General features: G+C 39.7%; 1 protein-coding gene across 4 annotated transcripts in view; it reads left to right on the forward strand.

Moving 5' to 3' along the window:
• The first annotated feature begins 7,848 nt into the window (after positions 1 to 7,848).
• Positions 7,849 to 20,422, forward strand: part of COL25A1 (collagen type XXV alpha 1 chain) — a 450,135-nt gene continuing 437,561 nt past the window's right edge. For all 4 annotated transcript variants that reach the window (XM_034671874.1, XM_034671873.1, XM_034671875.1 and 1 more), the window contains exons 1-2: positions 7,849 to 8,818; positions 9,903 to 9,972. In XM_034671874.1, coding sequence (XP_034527765.1) covers positions 8,522 to 8,818; positions 9,903 to 9,972 — 367 coding nt within the window. In that variant the 5' untranslated portion in view covers positions 7,849 to 8,521. The remainder of the gene's footprint in view (positions 8,819 to 9,902; positions 9,973 to 20,422) is intronic.

Raw genomic sequence — 20,422 nt, forward strand, 5'->3', positions numbered from 1 at the left:
AGACCACACAAAAAGACTAAGTGCAGGGGGAGAGGCCCTGAGGAAATATGCAGTAGAGCTGAGGAACTCAAGTGACAGTGAGAATCGAGGCTCTAGACAGTCCAAGTGATTTCAGTGTGCAGCCAAAATTGAGAACCACTGGTTTACTTGCTGATGGCTCCCAAATATGGATCTTTATTGTACAACAGAACTTTCTGCAAAGCTCTAGAAGGTCCTCTTTGATCTATCTCCCACCCTGTCATCCCTCTAACAACGTCTCTCCTTCTCTCCCCTTGCTTACTCTATTCCTGCTACATTGACCTCCTTGCTTTTCCTCAAAGGCACTACGTATATACCCACTTCAGGGCCTTAGCCTATTCCCCTTTTCTGCAGTACATTTCCTCCAGATGTTCACATTATCCACGTGTCTCACTCCATCATCATCTTCTGGTCTTTGCTCAATGCAATGAAATAAGTGCTGTAATTGAGTAAATTTTGCTAGTCTTGCTGAAATGTCAACTAATACAGATTTATTAGAATATGTGAAGATAAGCAAATAATTAAAATGTACAGTGCCCATTGTGGTGAGGATATGAAGCAAGGGAAACGGTTATGTATTGATAGTGGGTATATAAACTGGTACAACAGTTTACCTACCAAAGTTGATATATACATTCTGTAAAGTAGAAATATAGCTCTGGTGGTTTCAAAATATGTCCACAAATTCTTTGATAGTCCTCCCTTTAATAGGTGGGGCTTAGTTCTCAGCCATTTGAGGAAGGACTAGACTTAGTGACTAGTGGATTAGTCTTAGTGGGTAGTGACTTGTGGACTATCTAGTCTAAGGACTAGACTTAGTGACTAGTGGACTATCTAGTGGGTAGATATGATGGAAATGACAGTGTGTGACTTCCAAGACTGGTTATAAAAGGCATTGAAGTTTCTTCCTTACCCTCTTTCTTGGATCACTCGCTCTGTGGGAAGCTCAATGCCATGTCATAGGGCCATCCAAACAACCCTTTGGAGAGACCGAGGTGACAAGGAACTGCAGTCTCCTGAAAAGAGTCAGAAAAAAAATTAAAAGTTCTTGCCATGTGAATGAGCCATGCGAGTGAGCCTTCTTCAAAGAAGATTCTCCAGCCCTAGTCAAGCCTTCAGATGACTACAGTCCCAGCTGACATCCTGACTGCAATTTCATGAGAGACTCTGAGCAAGAACCACCCAGCTAAGCCATTTCCAAATTCCTCTTACACAGAGACTGTGAAATAATAAAATTATATTGTTTTAAACTGCTAAATCTGGGGAAAATTTGTTGCACAAGAGAGAACTAATATGATAGCCCAGATTAATTCTTGCACCTGTGTAAAAATAGATGCACAGAAGAATGCTTATAGCAGCGTTACTTAAAATGGAAGGGAAAAAGGAAAAAAACCAGAGACATCCAAAAGTCCACCAACAGAAAAATGGATAAATACGTGTGGTATAAGCATACAATGGCATATGTACAGTAGTAAAAATGTTTGAAGAAAGTTACAACTTGAACAGATCCTTCACATACAATGTTGAAAAAAATAACACATTTATACAAATACTACATTTATATGAAGTTAAGAAACATAAAAAGCTAAATACTAGATCAATTATGAGTATATATGCATATGATAAAATGAAAGAAATGCAAGGGAAATTAAGCATTATATTCAGGATGTGGTATATTAGTTATCTATCATTTAATAATTAATTATCCCCCAAAGTGGTTTAAAATAATAGACATTTATTATCTCACAGTTTTTGTGGGTTAGGAACTGGAGCAGTTTACCTGGGTACTTCTGGTTCTAGATCTTTCATGAAGTTTCATTTAAAACATTGGCTGGCACTTCCATTGTCTGAAGGCTTGAAAGGGGCAGGAGGATCCCTTTCATCCACATGTTTGGCAGGTTGGCACTAGTTACTGACAAGAAGCTTCAGTTCCTGCCCATATGGGTTACTTCTTAGGCTGTCTGACTATCTTCATGACATGATGACTTACTTTCCTCAGAGGGAGAAAAATACACTCATCCTCTCCTGAGGCCTGCAAAATCCTGCTTGAAGTCAAGGATTTTATTACCTAAATCAGATCCAGGTGTGAATGAGGCTCTTCAGGTGTGGTTCCTTGATGAGGAACCTCAAGTTCCTCTAAGTACAGTTATTTTCCATATAAAGCCCTGTGAACTAAAGAAATATCTACCCAACATATGATAGTGGGACAGGCAGAGAATAACTGCTTTAATCATTCTTATTTAACTCAATGTAGGAAAAAAATATCACCAGGAATCACTGGTTCACAGAGTTTCTGTAATTCACCTGGGCACATGTCAGAAGTTCTTTGATTAGGGCTGAGGCTTATTCCTTCCTGGGAATGATTCTCCATAACTTTTGGCTCTGCCTTTTGACACTTTAGTTCTGTGCTCTGAGTTATTTTCTCTTTACCATGAAATACATCCTGTATTTTCAGCTCCACAGTTTTCTTAGCCTGGTTCCTGCCTGTAAAGATTTTAGAGTCCAAAGGCTTCTTCTTCTTTTGTACTGTCTTTCTTCTTTCAGTTCAAGCTGATGTTTTCTCCAGTATCATTTTCTTTAAAGGTTTGTTGGTCTCTTATAAATATTACTGGGATTCATTTCACTGAGATAAGTCATATTCTACTTTGGGTTTATACTGAGACCACTGAGGGATAGCGTCCTTAAACTTTGTATGTGCTGTATTGCTTGATTAAACAGGTCTCTGAGGTATCACTTTAGATATTTCTGAGATCTTAACAAAAGATAGTATACTCAGCTTTTCTGTTTTTCTGAGAGTTTCTGGATTTGATCTTGTCCAAAAGCTATTTCTTCATAGTAGTATCACTTGTCACCTGAAGAGGATGGAAAATGTCTCAGTCGCAACAATTCCTGGCTTCTTTTTAAGAGTAATCCCTTTATTGTATCTATCTCCTTTTATATTTTACTACACACAGTAAGAAGAAACCTGTTGGCATCTTCAGGGTTCTGAATGGAATCTTCTTGGCTAAGTCACACATTTCATTAAGAACATTTTTCTACTTCCCATTTTACCATAGGCAATAGTGTTGCCACGTCCACTACTACATAACGAGAATCTATTTCCTCATTGTTTCCAATGACATTTTCCTCACTCTCCTTTGAGTCCTCATCTGAAGTCTCCTAGAAGGCCATGTGACATCTACTGACAGAGCTTTCTAGACTCTCAGACGTTTACTGTTACTCCCTTTAAAATCCTTCCACAAAGGGTTTGCGGATGTTTGGTCTCACGGATCATGCCAAGCAGTTTTCTAAAGTGCTTGTGCAAATTTCCATTCCAGTTGGCAGTGTGTGAGAGTTCCCGTTGCTCCACATTTGTTATATTTGTTACTGTCTCTTCATTTGGAGATTTACAATACACTTAATATTAGGCATTGTAATGCCTTATACATATCATCCCATTTATTCACTGCAAACGAGTAGTGTTACATTTGTTTTATAGATGAGAAAACTGAGGCACAGAAAAGTTTAAGTAATTTGCCCATAGTCACACAGTTACTCAATAGCAGAGGTGGGTTATGAACCAGGCAATATGGCCTTAGAGTCTGTGCTTGTAACCATGATCTGAATCAGCGCTACAAACATGTCCTGGCCACAGAGCATTACAACACAAGGTTGATTTGGGAAATTCAATGAAAAGTTGCTTTGGTTAGAACCAACAATTAAACTAGTAAATTTTGGGAAAATCTATTATTATCTTGTTTTTTAAGGTTTGAGAAAAAGTTCATCTCCTCCCTCCAAATGAAACAAAACAAAAACAGAACAACAAACAAACATAAAACTGACTCTGCATAGAGGAATGGGATTTTGAAGGGCTTGTATTATCTAGATTATTGGACTCATACAGCTGTAAACCCCTTGCTTAACCAGGCTTGTGTAAATGGGGTCAGTTCCTTGATGTGTCTGAAAGGGTAGTTTTCAGCCTGTCACTAGAGCCAAATCCCTACTTTTCTGCTCTTCTACTCCTAAAGATATTTATAATTTGTTTGTGATTTATTGAAATTTGCCTGGCTGTGGGAGAACTGCATCTTCTAAATTCACTTCACTGCCTACTCCATTCTATTTGGGAAACGTTGTCTTCTTAAAAGATGTTTCTCTGGGAGCACATTCTCATATGAAGTTTATGAAATAGCATGCTCAATACAACACATAATTTATTCCACCATTTTCTTTATTAAGGTACAAAGCGGGTGGTTGTGGGTGTAGAAGGTGGCCACAAATCCCCTCATACATTTACTTCTGTTAGAGAACTGTGGTGGTGAACTTTGGTTAAAATTGTGGTCTTAGGAACCTAATTAGCCTTAAAAATTAATGGTGCTAAAAGGTATTTTCTAACCAAGTAAAATACTTTTCTGCCATATAATTAATATCTAAAAATAGTATAACATGATTATTCCAGCTATTTTTTTTGGTCAGGGAATCTTTCTAAATACATGATAAGACATTGGAGGGGGCCTGGGTGGTTCAGTTGGTTGAGTGACTGACTCTTGATTTCAGCTCAGGTCATGATCTTGGGGTCATCAGATCAAGTCCTGGGTGGGTCTCCACCCTGCGGGGTGGGGGGGGAGTCTGCTTGAGATTCTTTCCCTCTGCTACTCCCCACTGCTGGTGGGAGCACCTGCTGGCTCTCTCTCAAAAAAATAAATAAATCTTAAAAAAAAATAAATACATATAAGACATTGAAATTTTGAGTACGTGTTAATTCACCTCCATCCTATATATCCTCTACTGATCAGCCTTTTAGGGCCAAATGGGGTGGATGATGCCTCTTCTAAAAAAAAAAAAATCAACACTTCTACCTACTTAAAAAGCCATTTTCTTCTATCTTCTTCTTTTTTGTTTTCTCCTGGACACCTTCTTTCTCACTTCAACTTCCTGCCATGTTTCTCTGTCAGAAGTCTGTTTGTTTCTTTTTTTCGGGGGCCTGGAGATTGGTAACAGTAGTGCTGGCAGTAATGCTGAGTCCTGGGTCACGATTGTAGCTAGGCTAACACTAGGGAGGAGAGATGAAAACAGCTTTACAACTTGACTGGTTTATTGTTTTTGAGTTGCACCAATGGGAAGCATCAAGAAATAGAACGTATTTTATTCTGTTTAATATGCTTCAATAGAGGGCATCCTAATTTTATATGTCATGGGAGAAGGCATATATCACCAATTCTTTCCCAATGGGCATGTCAGTAAAATAGGAATGCATAAACATTTGAGAGGCAGGGACTGTTATTACGGGGCCTACTTGAGTTATTGGGCATTATAGAGGTTATAACACTGCTTATGATGCTGTAGCAAATGAAGACTGATTTCTTGTGATTGAGATACTATTAGTGTCCTAGTGCTATTGTAACATATTACCACAAACTCAGGGTCTTGAACAACACAAATGTATTAATTATAGTTCTAATGGTCAGAAGTTCTAAAATCGAAGGGTTAGTAAGGCTACATTCCTTGGAGCTTCTAGGGGAGAATTTGTTTCTTGTTCACTGAAATTTCAAAAGGGCAGTGCCTTACCCCAAAGAAAGTTCTTCATTCTCTGTCTCCATACTTTCATTAGAGAAGCTGGCATGGAGAGTGTGAGGGGGAAGATGAGCAATGAGGAAGGTGAGATGACAGACACTAGGTGGTGATTTGTAAGACATATTATTTCCATTCTAAGGACAATAGAAAGTATTGAAGGAATTAAGGTAGATGAGGAGAGGAGGGCAAGGCAGAAGTCAAGGGTTATTGGTGGTATTTTGGCTTGGGGACACGGGATGGATGGCAACTCCATTTACTGAGACGGGAAACAAAGGAAAAAGTATGGTTTGCAGGTAAGATGCAGGTTAAATGGAATTGCTTATGAGACATCCAAGTAGAATTAGCAAACAGGCAGTTGGTTATATAGGTCTGAGGCTTGGGAGAGAGGTTTGGGCTTGCACTATGGATTTATTACTCATCAGTTTATGGACAGTAATTGAGAGTACCACTGGAGATTGTGTATAAAGTTAGAAGATGGCAAAAGATAAAGATGGAAGGAACACCAACATTTAGAGAACAGGCAGAGGAAAACAGCTGCAAAGGAGACCAAGGAATGGTTAGAGAGGTAATTGGAAAATCAGAAAGAGTTGACATATTAAAAAAAATTTGTACCCATTCCTTGGGTGCTATTAGTTGGAAACATGTTTAATCACAATTTAATTTGACTTGAATTTTTTTTCCTTATGTATAAAATGGGGCCAATGATTCCCTACTGGCTTCACAGGGTTATGAGGTTCAAATGAGAAAATGTATTTGAAAAAAATTTGTAAAGTACGCCAGGGATTCTCAAGCTTAAATTTGCATCAAAATCATTAGGAGGACTCCCTACAACACAGATCTCTGCGTTTTTGAATCATTAATAGTAGTTTCTGATTTAGTAGGTGTAGGGAGGGGCCCCAGAATTTGAATTTTGCATAAGCTCCCAGTTGATGATGTTGCCAGTCTGGGACCACCCTTAGAGACTACTGTGTGATACAAACTGTAAGGAATTTTGCTTTTGCTTTTATAACACAATTCACTGTTTTCCTTCGATGTTGTGTCTGTTTCATCCCTTACTCCTTTTTCATTTCTGTATTCTCCATCAACAAATGTTGAAACATCTTTACCCTGCTTCATACCTAGCAATATTCTTTACGTTTGTGAAAGATGAGCTTAGTGCAGTATTTCCTTGATTGTTTATATTAATGATCATCGACCTGACATTAGCTTGATTAAGACGGATAAGAAAAATATATGGGGAGGAGGAGATAAGAAGGGACTTTTTTGGAGTAAATGTGAGATACTTTTTTCAAAATCAATTAGATGTTAAAACGCTACTTATTACCTCCTTTCAAAAATCCCATCAGAAAACTTGCAATTTGATCCAGAGGGCGCAGAGTCAGGTAAGAGGAAAAACTGACCTCATTCTTCAGTCCTCTCCTAAATCCTGAGACATGCGTGTACCTCCACGGTCCCTTTTTCAATCCCACAAAACGGGGAATCAGGAAAACGCATTAGCACCCTAGTACAGACTAGGAACACCGAGCGGGGAGGAGACTCAGCCCCATCAAGACAGAAGGAAACTGGGGGCGGGGAGAGAAAACTTCCCCTAGTCGGAGACTCTGCAACGCGGCTGTGGGAGGAGAAGGGAAGTGGGGACATTTACCTCAGGCGTCGGTCAGACACTTCGCCTCAGGGCATGTGGGAAAGTGGGGTTGGAGGGGGAAAGGCTGCACCAGAGCGAGATCGCAATAGCTCCCGCCGCTGCTTTTGAGTGAAGATCTGGAGAGCTAGAGCTTTCTGCTTCACTTCTTCCCTCCTGGAGGCCATTTCTCCACATTTAAGAGGGATAAAGAGGGGGCGCTGGGCCGAGCCAGGATAAACCGGAGTTACCGCCTTTCCCACAGTAGACCCCGCTTCGGCCCCTGGCGCAGGCGGGAGATGTGGCCTTAGGGGACGCTGAAGTTACTCCGTGGAGGGGGAGGGGTCGCCAGGCTCCCCTCCAATCACGGTGGCCGCTTCCGCTATTTGCATATATTATGCTAATACAGACCTCCTGCTCAGCTCCCTCCCGAGCTCTCCGCCCCCTCCCTTGGAGGGTCTCCGGAGGAGCCCGCGGCAGGGCGAAGGTGAATACATTATGCTAATGAGGCGGGCTTCTGCCGGGGCTTTCGAAGGGGGGGCGCAAAGCTGCAGGAGCCCCGGGTTGGAGGCCGGGCGCCGGGAGGGGGTCGGGGGAGGGACGTCGCGCTCCGAGCGCGCGCGCACTCACACACGCTCACACACGAGCATCCCGAAGGGTATTTAAGGCTCGCACACGGAAGGCTGCGGAGATACTTCGGGCAGCCGCGACTTAAGCCTCGCCCCTCGAATTTGCTCCTTGGGTTATATCGTTTTCCTCTCTCTCTTCTCCCCCCTAGCCATCCCTTTTGCGCTGCGCTCTCGCGGTCTCTCTCAGCCTTTCTGCCTGGAGCTGAATCTAGGTGGCAAACAGGTCGGCGTGCGGAAAAACACTGAGTAGGTAGAAATAAGGCAAACTAACAGAGACGCAACAGGTCGGGTGCTCGGTGGGAGGGCGAGCGGCGGCCCCTCGCTGCGCCTCTCGCTCTGTCCCTTGGACCCTGGGCGGCCGCTCTCGAGGACCCTTTCCGAGGTGTCCGTTCTCTGAGGGTTCAGGAGGGCCAACCGGGAGGGTTTCATTCCGGTTTTTACCTTTTTGCCACCAGTCCGGACTGAGGGTGCGTTTCACTCCCAGCTGGGGGGAGAGAAGAAAGCGGAGAGGATGGCCCACGTCTGCTGGTCTCGGCGCTGAGGAAAGCGGAGCTCCATCTCCGCGCTCCGGCTCGATCTCCGCCAACTAGTTGTGCAGCCACCCAGACTGAACTTTGGAGGAATCGTCCTTTTTCTTTCCTTTCAAGATTCTTGGAAGTGGTAGAGAGTGGGAGGCGAAGCCGAGGCAGCTGATCCCTCCACGATGCTGGTGAAGAAGCATGCAGGGAAAGGTGGGGGTCGGGAGCCAGGCTCCGAGGACCCGAGCCCCGCCGCGCAGCGTTGTGCCTGGACCATGCCCCCGTGCACGGCCCTGGCAGCCCTTCTGTCAGTGGTGGCCGTGATGTCTTGTCTGTACCTGGGGGTGAAAACCAACGACCTGCAGGCGAGGATCGCTGCTCTCGAATCCGCAAAAGGGGACCCTTCCATCCATCTGCTTCCTGATGGCCTGGATCAGCTCAAAGCAATGGTGCAAGAGAAAGTGGAGCAACTTCTGGCTCAGGTGTGAAAGGCTGGGGTATTTTGCACGTGGATAATATCTTGCACAGGTGTGATTCTGTGTACACGACCAGCCTCTACCCTCACTCTGTGCATACTTGGTGTGGCTGAGTGTGCATATGTTAGGCGACCATCTATGCCCACTGTAGCATATATTTGGATATGCACATCCTTTGATATCACCCTCTCTGTCTCTATCATCTTCCCTCAATCTTAATGTTTGCATGCTGAACATAGAGGGAGGACTGGAAGAGGGAAGGGTGGCCAGAATGGCAGGGTGGCATTTTATCTGTTTTTAGTTTTCTAGAGAGACATAAGAATCTTCCAACCTTGTGGAGAATATTCCTTCCAGAGGTAACATCTGTTATGTCCTTCATCTGTTATAAGAAGGTTAGGGCCATCGATGTTATTAATACACAAATGGTAATCACTCTTAGAAGTGAAATAAGCCTATACGTGATTTTAAATTGATCGTTTCACACATTAAATGTTTTCATATTCAATGTTTAAACAGAAAAAAATTGCAGCTTAATTTTTTATGAAGGATGCAGTGGTAGGGGTGTTTATGAATGCAGAGCCATTGCAGTTGAGAGTTGAAAGGAATCTAGGTTACATTTATCACAACTAGGGGCGGCATTAGACTAGAGTTAGGGGGTTTTCTGGAACTTGCTCTTCCAACAGAGAGGCTGTTTGGCAGTGGTTGCGGCACAACGTGATAAGCAGTTGACCTTCATGTATAAGATAGTGGCTGTTTTAAAACCCATAGCTTACCTAAAACTACAACGTGTTAAAGTCAGGTTTTTGCATTGACTACATATGCTTGAGCTGAGGGAGAGAGACGAGGGTGGTGGTTGTTGAAGAATGGAGGAAGATATTGTACAAGTCCAGCAGTCTTGATACAGTGTCAGTAGTCATTTCTTTTTTTAGGGCTTGGGTACTGTTACCTTTTGACTAAAGTCCAAGTACATATGTAAATGTTAGTTATGCAGGCTCTCAAATGCTAGTAAATCAAGCTTATGGCCAAGAGTTCCTAAAGAACCCATTTCTCTACCGTGCTACTGATGATAATACCTCTTCTTTTCCTACAGAAATCATATGAACATATGGCTAAAATAAGAATCGCGAGAGAAGCACCTTCAGAATGCAACTGCCCAGCAGGTAAAATGGAACTTATTTAACAAGGTTTCCTCCATAGCAGAGCATTTTTAAAACAAAAGCCCTGTATCTGTCAAGTCTACCTGTAATAATAGTAAAGAAAGAATGCAGGCCCAACTTACTTTAATAGAATCAACATGTCTCAGTCAAAAGAATGGCAAATAGAGCCCCAAATATTATTTTAAGCAGCATACCAAGGCCTGTTATGGGAAAGCAAAGGAGAGAATCACCAAGGAAAATACAGGCAAGATGGCATACAAAGACAAAGTTCTTAGATTCACAGATTGAAAAATATTCTTCATTTTTATTCAGTTTTCATGTCTGTGGTGAGAAGGACTGCAGAACATGTTAGATTCTGAATTCCCTGGTGACCAATATTGCATTAGTACAGATTTCCATTTGTTCGCTTTGACATACAGTTATGTTAGTAAATTACCTTAACTTCCACACCTGCTTTTATTCTTTTCTATCAAAAACGTTCTCTCTCCTATCCTATAGTTAATGATGAGGGCTGAAAGGAAATTAGTTCTTTATCTTGAGCTTCTCATTACAAGCTATTGCATTCTTGATAACTTCTCAGAAAAGGCTGTTATATTTTTTCATTTTTCTGTGTAGCATTTGGGAACTGTTTTAATGACAGCATATTAATAGATGGATGGAGAAGAGACACATCAATGAATAAAAACCCCTGTGTAATAATTAAATCTATATTCACAGACCTCTGAGGCTTGGTAGTCAGTCAACTGTAGATCTAACAGTTTAGGAGCCATTGGAATGTGTCCACTGAAAAACATCTAGTAGATTCAACCGATAGAAGCCATGAAAATCTCCCCTATGAATGTTGAGATTTTTATTTCAGATAAATGTTAATGCATTTATGAGCATTTTCATTTTTTCCATCAACACTTATAGAAAAATGAGTCTGTTACATTTTCTTTCATGTTCAGAAACATGATACCTAAGATACTTATATATGGAAAGGCTAGATCCTGTATTTTTTCATATTCTGAGTGTTTTTTTTTCTTTTTTCTCATGATAACTTATTTTGACACAGCTAAACCAGGCACTATGTTTAAAAGTTTCAAATGTCAACTCCTGGTTGTATATCATAAAAATTTTCTTATTTATGTTCTGCTACATTGTTGACCATAATGGAGCTGTATTTTTTTTTTTTTTAAAGGAAGCCCTTTCAATTGAGAATATATATACGTAAGATAACAAGAAAACAAAGAGTTAATGTTTGACATTGTAGGCTTCACTCTTGGTTGTTTTAAGTTGGGAAAGACCTCAGAAGTTAGAAATTCAAGGAAGGCACTTTTCTAGTGCAGGAATTAACTTCCAACAACCTCATCAGCCTGTAGGGATTATTTAAATTCCCAAGACAGTTGGTACAGGACTTCACTGACCATACCACTTAGAGTCCAGAATTCTCTGGATACAGTGTTCTTGTTAGCTATGGGAAAAATACCTAGTGTTAAATTAATAGGATTCTTAGTGAACTTGGTAAAAAGTAGAAAAGTGACAACCACAGCACTGAGTTGTTTTTTGTGTTTAAATCTGCTTCGTGATGTTTGATGTAAGTTGTTGAGGTCTAATTTGTAATCTGGAGGAAAGCCATTAGAGTTAGAGTTTACCTTATTTTATCTTGGAATATCATTTTGAACCATTTTCTTCTTAACATATTAGTTTAATAAGACGTGGTGATTTTACCACAATAACACATACATAAATGATTAATGGTGGTTTCCTTGGCTTTTTGTTGGCTCTCACTAATGGCTGTTTTACTTTCTTGCCACCACTAGAGCTCCACATTACATCAGTTTTCACCAGGTTACTTGCAAGGTAAACATTTGAAAGTGCACATTCCAATATGCAGAATCAAACAGGTTTCCTGCTGACAAATCACTGTTATAGATACACTCTTTTCTGCTTGTAGAATAATTAGACATGACCACAATAAAGGCATTATGTTGAAAATAGTACCCTCAGGGAAAACTAGTTATTTTGAATTATGGTCAGTGAGGTATTGTCTTAGGGAATGAATGGCTTGGCCAAGTGGATTAGAAAGGAGATACGGAGCTTCCCACCTGGTTTGGCTTTAACCCTGGTTTGCAGTGACTAAGAGTTGTCACCCAGACATCTGTTTGTAGGGCAGAGTGAGACAAGTCTGTGACCTCAGCTCAGTTCCTGTGGACAGATGCCCACCCCTTGAAGTTGACACTCTTGTTGACAGTCTCCGTCACGGAGCCAAGGACTGATAGCAAAGGACTAATGCTGTGTTGTTTGTGTTCACTTTAATTGCTTTTGATAGAACTCAGTCCCAGTGAGGTTTATCCAGGTAGGCTACAAGGAAGTCATAGAATTTATAGATTTTTCCTTTTTTTAACACAGGAAGGAACTTTTGTGGGAGAGGGATGAGAAAGACTATTATTGAATGGTTTCTAATTGTAGGGGAAGCACTCTCATTTACTCTTCCCAACAACCTTGAAGTTAAATATTAGTAATCTCATATTTACAGATGAAGAAACTAGACTCAGAGAAGGTGACTGACTTAGCATAGTAAAGGCATGGTCAGGATTCATGCCCACATCTGACAAAATCAAAAGCACAAAGTCCAATGAGCAATAGAGAATGAATACGGATTTTGGAGCTGAACAGGATCGGAATCCTGGGACTACTACTAAATAACCGTAGGGCCTTGGTCAAACTTCTCATGTTCAAGGTTCCTCATCTGCAGAAAAGTGGTTCATACTACCTTCCTCAGAGGTTGAGTATTGTATAATACTTAACTCTAATCTGATCCATGGGGGACACATGATACAGGTGGGAAAACTGAGCCCTGAAATGTATATAGCTTGTTCAAAACCCAATAGCTAGTTAATGGCAGGTTTTGGTTGAGAATACTATGCTTAATTAAGCAAATATATCTGTAGCTCATTCATGCAGGTAATCAAATGAGTCAATATCTCTTAGTGCCACATCGATGGAGATTCGTTCTTTGCACATATCTATATTAGTCTACTAACTTATTTTTACCAAATTTGAAAGAAAAATTTTTGACCTTGTAGGTAAACCATGATTGAGGTAGGTAGAATTTGTGCTTAAAAGAGTATGAAGTTATGTCTTTACAGTTTTGATACCAAATGTTTTCTAAAAGAAGTGGTTCAACTGTCTGACTCATTTTCATACTTATTTTTAAACAGCTTTATTGAAATATAATTTATGATATTTACCCATTTTAAGTGTCTGAATTTAAAAAAAATTTAAAATAAATTTATGGAATTGGGCAACCATCACCATAATCTAATTTTAAATCACCTTCGTCGCTCCCTGGAAATTTACATTTCCTTTTCTCATGTGCTCAGGGGAAGCTCTATTTTTTGAATCTTTGCTTTAAAGAAACCCTAAAATAAAATTTAAAAAGCCATACAAACTGAAGCTCTACTTAGCATGATATTTGAGTTAGTAGTAGCTGAACCATAGATATTCAGCTGGCCTCTGAGGTTTGGCCTCTGTAAAACTTGACACTCATAGGAGAGAATAAATTGGCTGTTTGCTACAGCTGTAGAATCCTGTGTTGGGTTTTGTTCTTGGAGTCCTTCATAAAGTATGTACAAACCAGGCATATTTATAGGAGGGTCTCTATGTTCCAACTGGTAAAGAACACTGGGAGCCAGGCAACCAACCAAAAGATGTTTAGATCAGAAATGTTTCTGTACCCTACTCATCGGTAGTGTTGTTTGCCCAGGATATTAGATACAAGAACCTCTGTGTTGTAATGGACAGAAAATGTGGATGGACAATAAAGAATCCAGTTATAATCTTGGCTTTGTCATTAATACGTTATACAATCTTGGGCAAGTCATTTCCAAGAATGACTTTTATAGACTATTTTCATAGCCCCAAAATAGGAGTGTTGCACTAGAACGATTTTCAAGTGCATATGTTGCCTCTCTAGGTATAAAGAGCCTGCTGCGTGCCAGATGTTACAGTAGATACTGGGAATATGCTGATGAACCAGACACATTGTTGTCTGCCCTCATGGAGCTTACATTTCAATGAGGATAATAGACAGGGATTTATTTGTAAATGACATGAATTTACGATCATGACAAGTGCAACCTAGAAAAAGAACTGTGTGCTTTGGGGCACATGCCCACAATTTCTTTCAGGTTGTAAATCCTAAGGACTTTTTTGTTCTGTTCTTTTCTGGGGTGAGGGATAGGTGGGCGGAGAAATTCACAGTAGGAGAAATCATAATATAAGAAAATATGGATTTTGATTACAAATAAAAGCTCTAGCAATGGATAAAAAGCTGCTTTGCAGCTTTTGGCTTTCCAAGAACTTATGGTCAGATGAAGGTTCACTGATACCTGATTTACCTATACTGATACCCAACTGAAGCAAAAAAGTGACTTGAATATATAAAATCTTGTGGTAAATAGGATGGTGATTTATTCTACCTTTTTTTCTGAAAACAGTGAGATTTGGGTTGAATAAGAGTCAAAACTTCCTGCTTGGTTGTATTGAACAGTGCCCCTGGACCTGGCTCCTCTCCATTCACTGATGATGATGAAATGGAGCACAGCTAGTCACCTGCTTGGGGAATTTAGCTAGAGATAATAAAGATAGACTGTATGACTTTTGAGGTCCCTATACACCCTGGAAGTCTATGAAAATGATTGTATACAAAAGAAGAATAAATGTAGGCAAATAAAAGTACCTCTGATTCATATATGTAAGTGATACAGCCTCCAGTGGCCTTGCGGCATCTTCTCAATTTTTGGTAGAAATAAATGTTAAGTGTAGTTTTAAGGTTGTACTCCCTTTCCCATCATATGAGAAGACCTTTATATTACCTTGCTAACAGAAATTTACTTTATCATATAAAACTTGTATATCCTACTAACATGGTTTTTCACTTATGCTGTACATTTTTCCTAACCAGCTGCACAATGAATGGAAAGAGTGCATCGAGTAAGGGTATAATAATGTGTAGATTTTCAATTATGTAAGGCAAAGGATAGTCAGAAATGGTTTGCAGAAAGAAAGCAAATTAAAATGCTATAAATGCTATTTAAATGAGAATAGCAGGCTCTCCTCTTCTCTGGTAAGGCCAGACAATACAACGTGACATCCAAGCACCTCAAAGCATTCATGTTAAATGGCTTTAGTCCTAATGAGGACAACAGTTTGGGTGTAACACTTTTAGTTGGTCCAGTAATGACAGCTGGCAAAATGCCCTGTCACCCAAAGGACCAGAGACAAATTGCCTCTTGAAGTAGTGGTCTTGGTTCTTAGCTTCTCTTCTCTTTTCTCTTGTCTAAAAGGTACTAAAAAGCGAGTTCTTCAGATCTTCTTTTCTCTGACTTAGCTGGATACTTCTGTTTTTCCATGAGCTGGGAATTACTTAAGGAAAGGGCATACATTCTGCATAGGGGTTAATCCTTTCTAGCTCATTTGATGAATGTATAGATAGAAGTAGCCTTGCTGGGCCATTATAACCATTATAACCTTTTGCACTTCTGATTGGTTTCTAAGTGCAAAATCAATTACATGGCATTTAAAAAAACACTATTTGAATGTCAAAATAAGGTCTAGGAATGAAGAAGGAGGACATCCTCTCAGACAAAACTAGGTAAATGGAGAGCTGGTGGGGAAACATGCCAGAATGAGGACTGTTTTTCCTTTCGCGGGGGGGCATTTCCTGCTTCAGGGGGTACCTCACTAGACACTCATCAAAATAACATCAATCTTTGTTATCTTGAGAGAAGACCGTCCAAAACCTATTAAGAAAAAGTGTTTTTATTCCATCCTACCACTTTATATACATTGCTTGGTGATTTGATGGAACTGAGAATGTGAAAACAATGCATGAGTTGGTCTGGGCTGCAGGCTGGAGCCCTGTATGTGATGGCTAAACCCAGAAGCATCTCCATTCTCCCTGATTTGCCAATATGGGTGAAGTTCCATGCCGTGGTTTAATGAATCATAATAGTTAACAGTTTAATAGTTTTCCCCCCAATGCGTGTTAACAATGATGGTGGCATACCCACATATTGAATTCTTAGGTATGTGTTGTTGTTTCATTTGTGATGTGTTCAGCACTGTTGCAGTTAAAAAATATTTTAAATTGACTTTTGAAAAGGAGGAATGCAGGAGAGTGGGAAGAAGAAGTAAGTGGAATCACTTACAAATTAAAATTGAGCACTTTTCATTGATATCATACATTCTTTCAAAGGACTATTCTGTAAGTCATTTAAATATAGGATTCCTTTAAGAAATGCCACCAGACGGCAGGCACCTTCCCTTTGTGACCACAAGGAGGAGGAACTGAGCTGAATAGTGGGACTTCTGTCAGTTCCTTCCCGGTTAAATTCCTAGCTGATTTCTTGACTTCTCTTTGCAATGGAAAAGATTAATGGAGGAAGCAAGTAATTTCTTCTATCTCTATTTGAAGACTAGATTATCCTACGAGCTTTAAGATATTTAAAACAATCTAGTAAATTTCACACTTGTATTAGTCGAAAGTTTGGTTATTTAGTAGTTAAATTCACAGGTATGAACTTGAGGCCAGTATTCCAATAGCTAGAATAAATGAATTCAATATAATTGAATTTACCAGTTGGGGATTTTGTGCTCATTTTTTGTAATTTTTCAGAATCAAGATTCATTTGGAATCACTATCATGATTTTGACATCATTTCATCTGTAGTGTCCATTTCAACTTCAGTTACCATATGATAGTTGAAATGTGTTCCTTATTTTTCTCATATTGTAACCCTTAGCCTGATTGCTTAGTCTGATTGTCAGGAATGCCAAAAACTCTGTCTGTTCATTTGGATGTTAATAATTCAGATTTTAGAAACTCTGGGCTTCTGGCTTATATACGCAAAGTTTTTATTCTTATATTTGAAATGTGGTCAGCACATATTTAAATACAATTTTCACATTTAGGCTAAGAGGCAGAGTAAAGCGGATGAATTGTAGCCAGCTCTAGTTTGCACATTATGGTAATATTGAGAATTTTACCGGTTGGTTGTGGCAGGGGTAGAGTCTATTTTTTCTTTCTTTATCAAAGAGTTCACATGTGAGAGGAGGAAAGGGGAGGAGGAAAACACCACCTATATCCCATAATCTCTTGGAATCATATAGCTTTACTTTCATTTTTAGCAAGCCTGGTATTTTAGAGTTCTTATTATAATGTAAAGGGAGTCAGAAGAATTCTCCATTATAGTTCTTTCTCCAGCATTCTGTTCGGCTTGTAACAGTGAAAGGGAGAGAAAGATCTCTAAGGAGTCCCTCCTTCAAGTCTGTTACAGGGCCAGAATTGTGTTCTTATTTTTGATCCTTAAGAGGCTAGAATGAAATATCTAGCCTGGAAAATTCATACAGTTCTTTCCCAGCATTCCTGTATCTTAGGTCAGTTCTGGCAGCTGTCAAAGGTAAGTTGTTTGTATAACCCTTCTAGGAATTATGAAACTCCAAATTTTGTCTCAGGGGCTCTAGAATCCAGCCAGCATTATTTAGAGGTACATGATATGATCGTAAGGTAAAACATTTCCGCAAAGCACACAAAAAACCAACCTTTTGACTTTAAAGTCATGCTAGAAATGCTGGCAAACTCTAGGGCTAAGTGAACTTTGAAATACGAAAAATCATTTTTTACTGAAAGAATTAGGGCTCAAGGTTCGAGCAGATGAAGCTAGAATGGAAATACGCTTCTTAAATAACTGCCTTTCTGGGGATGGTTATCAATCTGGCTGGGGGGTCAGATGAGTGAAGTGGGTCTAAGATCAGGTGACTCTTGTGGGCAGATCCTGACCCGGACTTCTAAGTGGGTCACGGTATAATTGTAGTCTACTTCCTGAGGGAGTGGGTTGGGAGTCCATAACTACCAATGTCATTTTTGAGCTCCATGGTCAGGCTTCTGGTTTGTATCTGTGTATCTCTAGGGCTTATTGTAGAGTTCTGTACAGAAGATTCTCTATAAAAGTTCATAATGGTTGTAATGGAGATTTGTCAAATTGACCTGGTTGAGGACTTTTATTGTGGTTTATCTCATCACATACACTAATATTCTTATCCCCATGGCTTTTTAACATTTTCTCTGAGGACTTTGTAAGCCATAATGTATTAAAGCTAATATAAATCCTGGAGATCAAGTAGTTCAGGTGTTTTCCAATGTTTCTTAAAGAGGCTGAACTGTTTAATCTTTTTTTTTTTTTTGAAGATTTTATTTATTTATTTGACAGAGATAGACAGCCAGTGAGAGAGGGAACACAGGCAAGGGGAGTGGGAGAGGAAGAAGCAGGCTCCCCGCAGAGGAGCCTGATGTGGGGCTTGATCCCAGATTGCCGGGATCACGCCCTGAGCTGAAGGCGGACGCTTAACGACTGAGCCACCCAGGCGCCCCTGAACTTTTTAATCTTATGAAGAAACTCAGTAAATGAAATCAGGTACAGTGTTAGCTACACTGATTGACCTCAGAGGTCTGAGGGGACAGTGGCCAGCACCCTACGTGCTCTTTCTTTCTGCTTCCCAGCCCCCTCCCCCATGGTAGCCCCTGAGGTGTATCCAAAGAACCTCAGGACTCCATAGGATACTGAGAGAAAATCACCGGAAATCCAATCCCCAGCGTGATCTCAGCTCCCGCGTCTAAGTATACCATATACTCACCTCCAAAATTCTGTAACTGGAAACATTACTAGGAATGATAGAGGCAAAGTTATCTATTAAAAATGAATAGACTCCAGAAATGACTATTAATGTAATATTATCTCTTTCATGGGTTGTAGCTGTCCAGCAAAGGGGGTGTAATAATGGTAGGAGCACTGGGAATCTGGGGAGGTGCACTGTATGACTGAGCGTGATATTATTCATCAGAAAATCAGTATCCCACCTCATCCATTTTCTTGAAGTTACTCATTTTTTTAAGCCTTCAAGTCACAATATTATTCTTGTTTATTTATAAGTTTTCTGTGCTTTTCCAAATTTTTCTTTGTATTTTTATTCTTTAATTCTAGATATTAATATGGGGCCTTATCACCAAGCTAAGGCACTCCATTAACTTTTAAATATATATATTTAAAGCAGTTGATTTTTTTTTTTTAAAGATTTTATTTATTTGACAGAGAGACACAGCCAGAGAGAGAGGGAATACAAGCAGGGGGAGTGGGAGAGGAAGAAGCAGGCTCCCAGCAGAGGATCCTGATGTGGGGCTTGATCCCAGAACACCAGGATCACGCCCTGAGCCAAAGGCAGACGCTTAACGACTGCACCACCCAGGCGCCCCTAAAGCAGTTGATTTTTTAACTAATGGTTAATACTTAGTTTATAGAGTAGTAAATGAAAAATAACTATCCCGCAAGTAGTATATTTTGAGAGAGTTGTTAAAGATGCTTCTAAGATCGTTGAGGTTTTTTTACTTGATTGGATTTTTGTGTGTTAAACTGATAATGTTTACGTATTAACATTGAAATTGACAGTATAATGAGAATATGTGAATTGGACGTTTATGTTTAAATAATAAAAGGGAAAAACTTTAGGAATTAACAACAATATTTTATCCAATAGTGAATGATATGTACAGTGCATTTCACAGAGAAAGTGTAAATCTGGCTGCAATCGTATTGTAACAAGTATTGCAAAAGGCAATTTGAAAAGCAATACTCTACCTCCCATTGAAATGGATGTCCACTGTCATCAGCAATGCTATTTACCATTTGAATAGCTAGTTGTGGACAGTAGTTTGGCCAAATGCAACACCTTCCTCAATTGTCTTATTGGACAGATAATAGAATGACACAGCAACTGTACAAGTGATTGAGCTTTGGTGAGCAATTTATTTTCTCTTTAATATATAGTCTCAACCTATAGACTTTGGGGAAGTCCTGGAAGAGAAAAATGACTTTTCTTTTTTTAACTTAACTTTAGTTACTTTACCTTCTAAGAGAGGACAATTAGCAGTAAAGCAGCAAAGATAGGAAGGCTGACCAGGTACTAAAAGCTGGAGAGATCATGTATACCAAACAAAACTCTCATAAGCTAGAAAAACGAGGTTTAACTGAACAAACTGTATGGTCTACATTTACTTTCCAAGTCCTACAGTTATGCTGACAACTTCCCAGGAGTTTAAGAAGCAAGACTGACAGTGGTGGCTTAGTACCACCATACATATGTTATGCATCTGAAAGTGTTTAATAAAGGAAAAACTCGAGCACTGAAAAAGTACATCCATAAAGAAACCAGGGCTTTTATATTCTTATATATATAGTTTCCTACTGTGCAAAGTTATTTAATGTTCTAAATTTCAGCTTCTTCTGAGGATACTCTCCTGATATTGGCTTGGTTCTACAATCAAGTTCTATATGAGGAATGCTATGAGTTGGTGGTAAAATTTATGTTACCATTTTTATAATTTAAAAAATAAATCAATTTATTTTTATGTTAA

This window comes from Ailuropoda melanoleuca, chromosome 11 (assembly GCF_002007445.2).
Source record: "Ailuropoda melanoleuca isolate Jingjing chromosome 11, ASM200744v2, whole genome shotgun sequence".
Classification (NCBI taxonomy): Eukaryota; Metazoa; Chordata; class Mammalia; order Carnivora; family Ursidae; genus Ailuropoda; species Ailuropoda melanoleuca.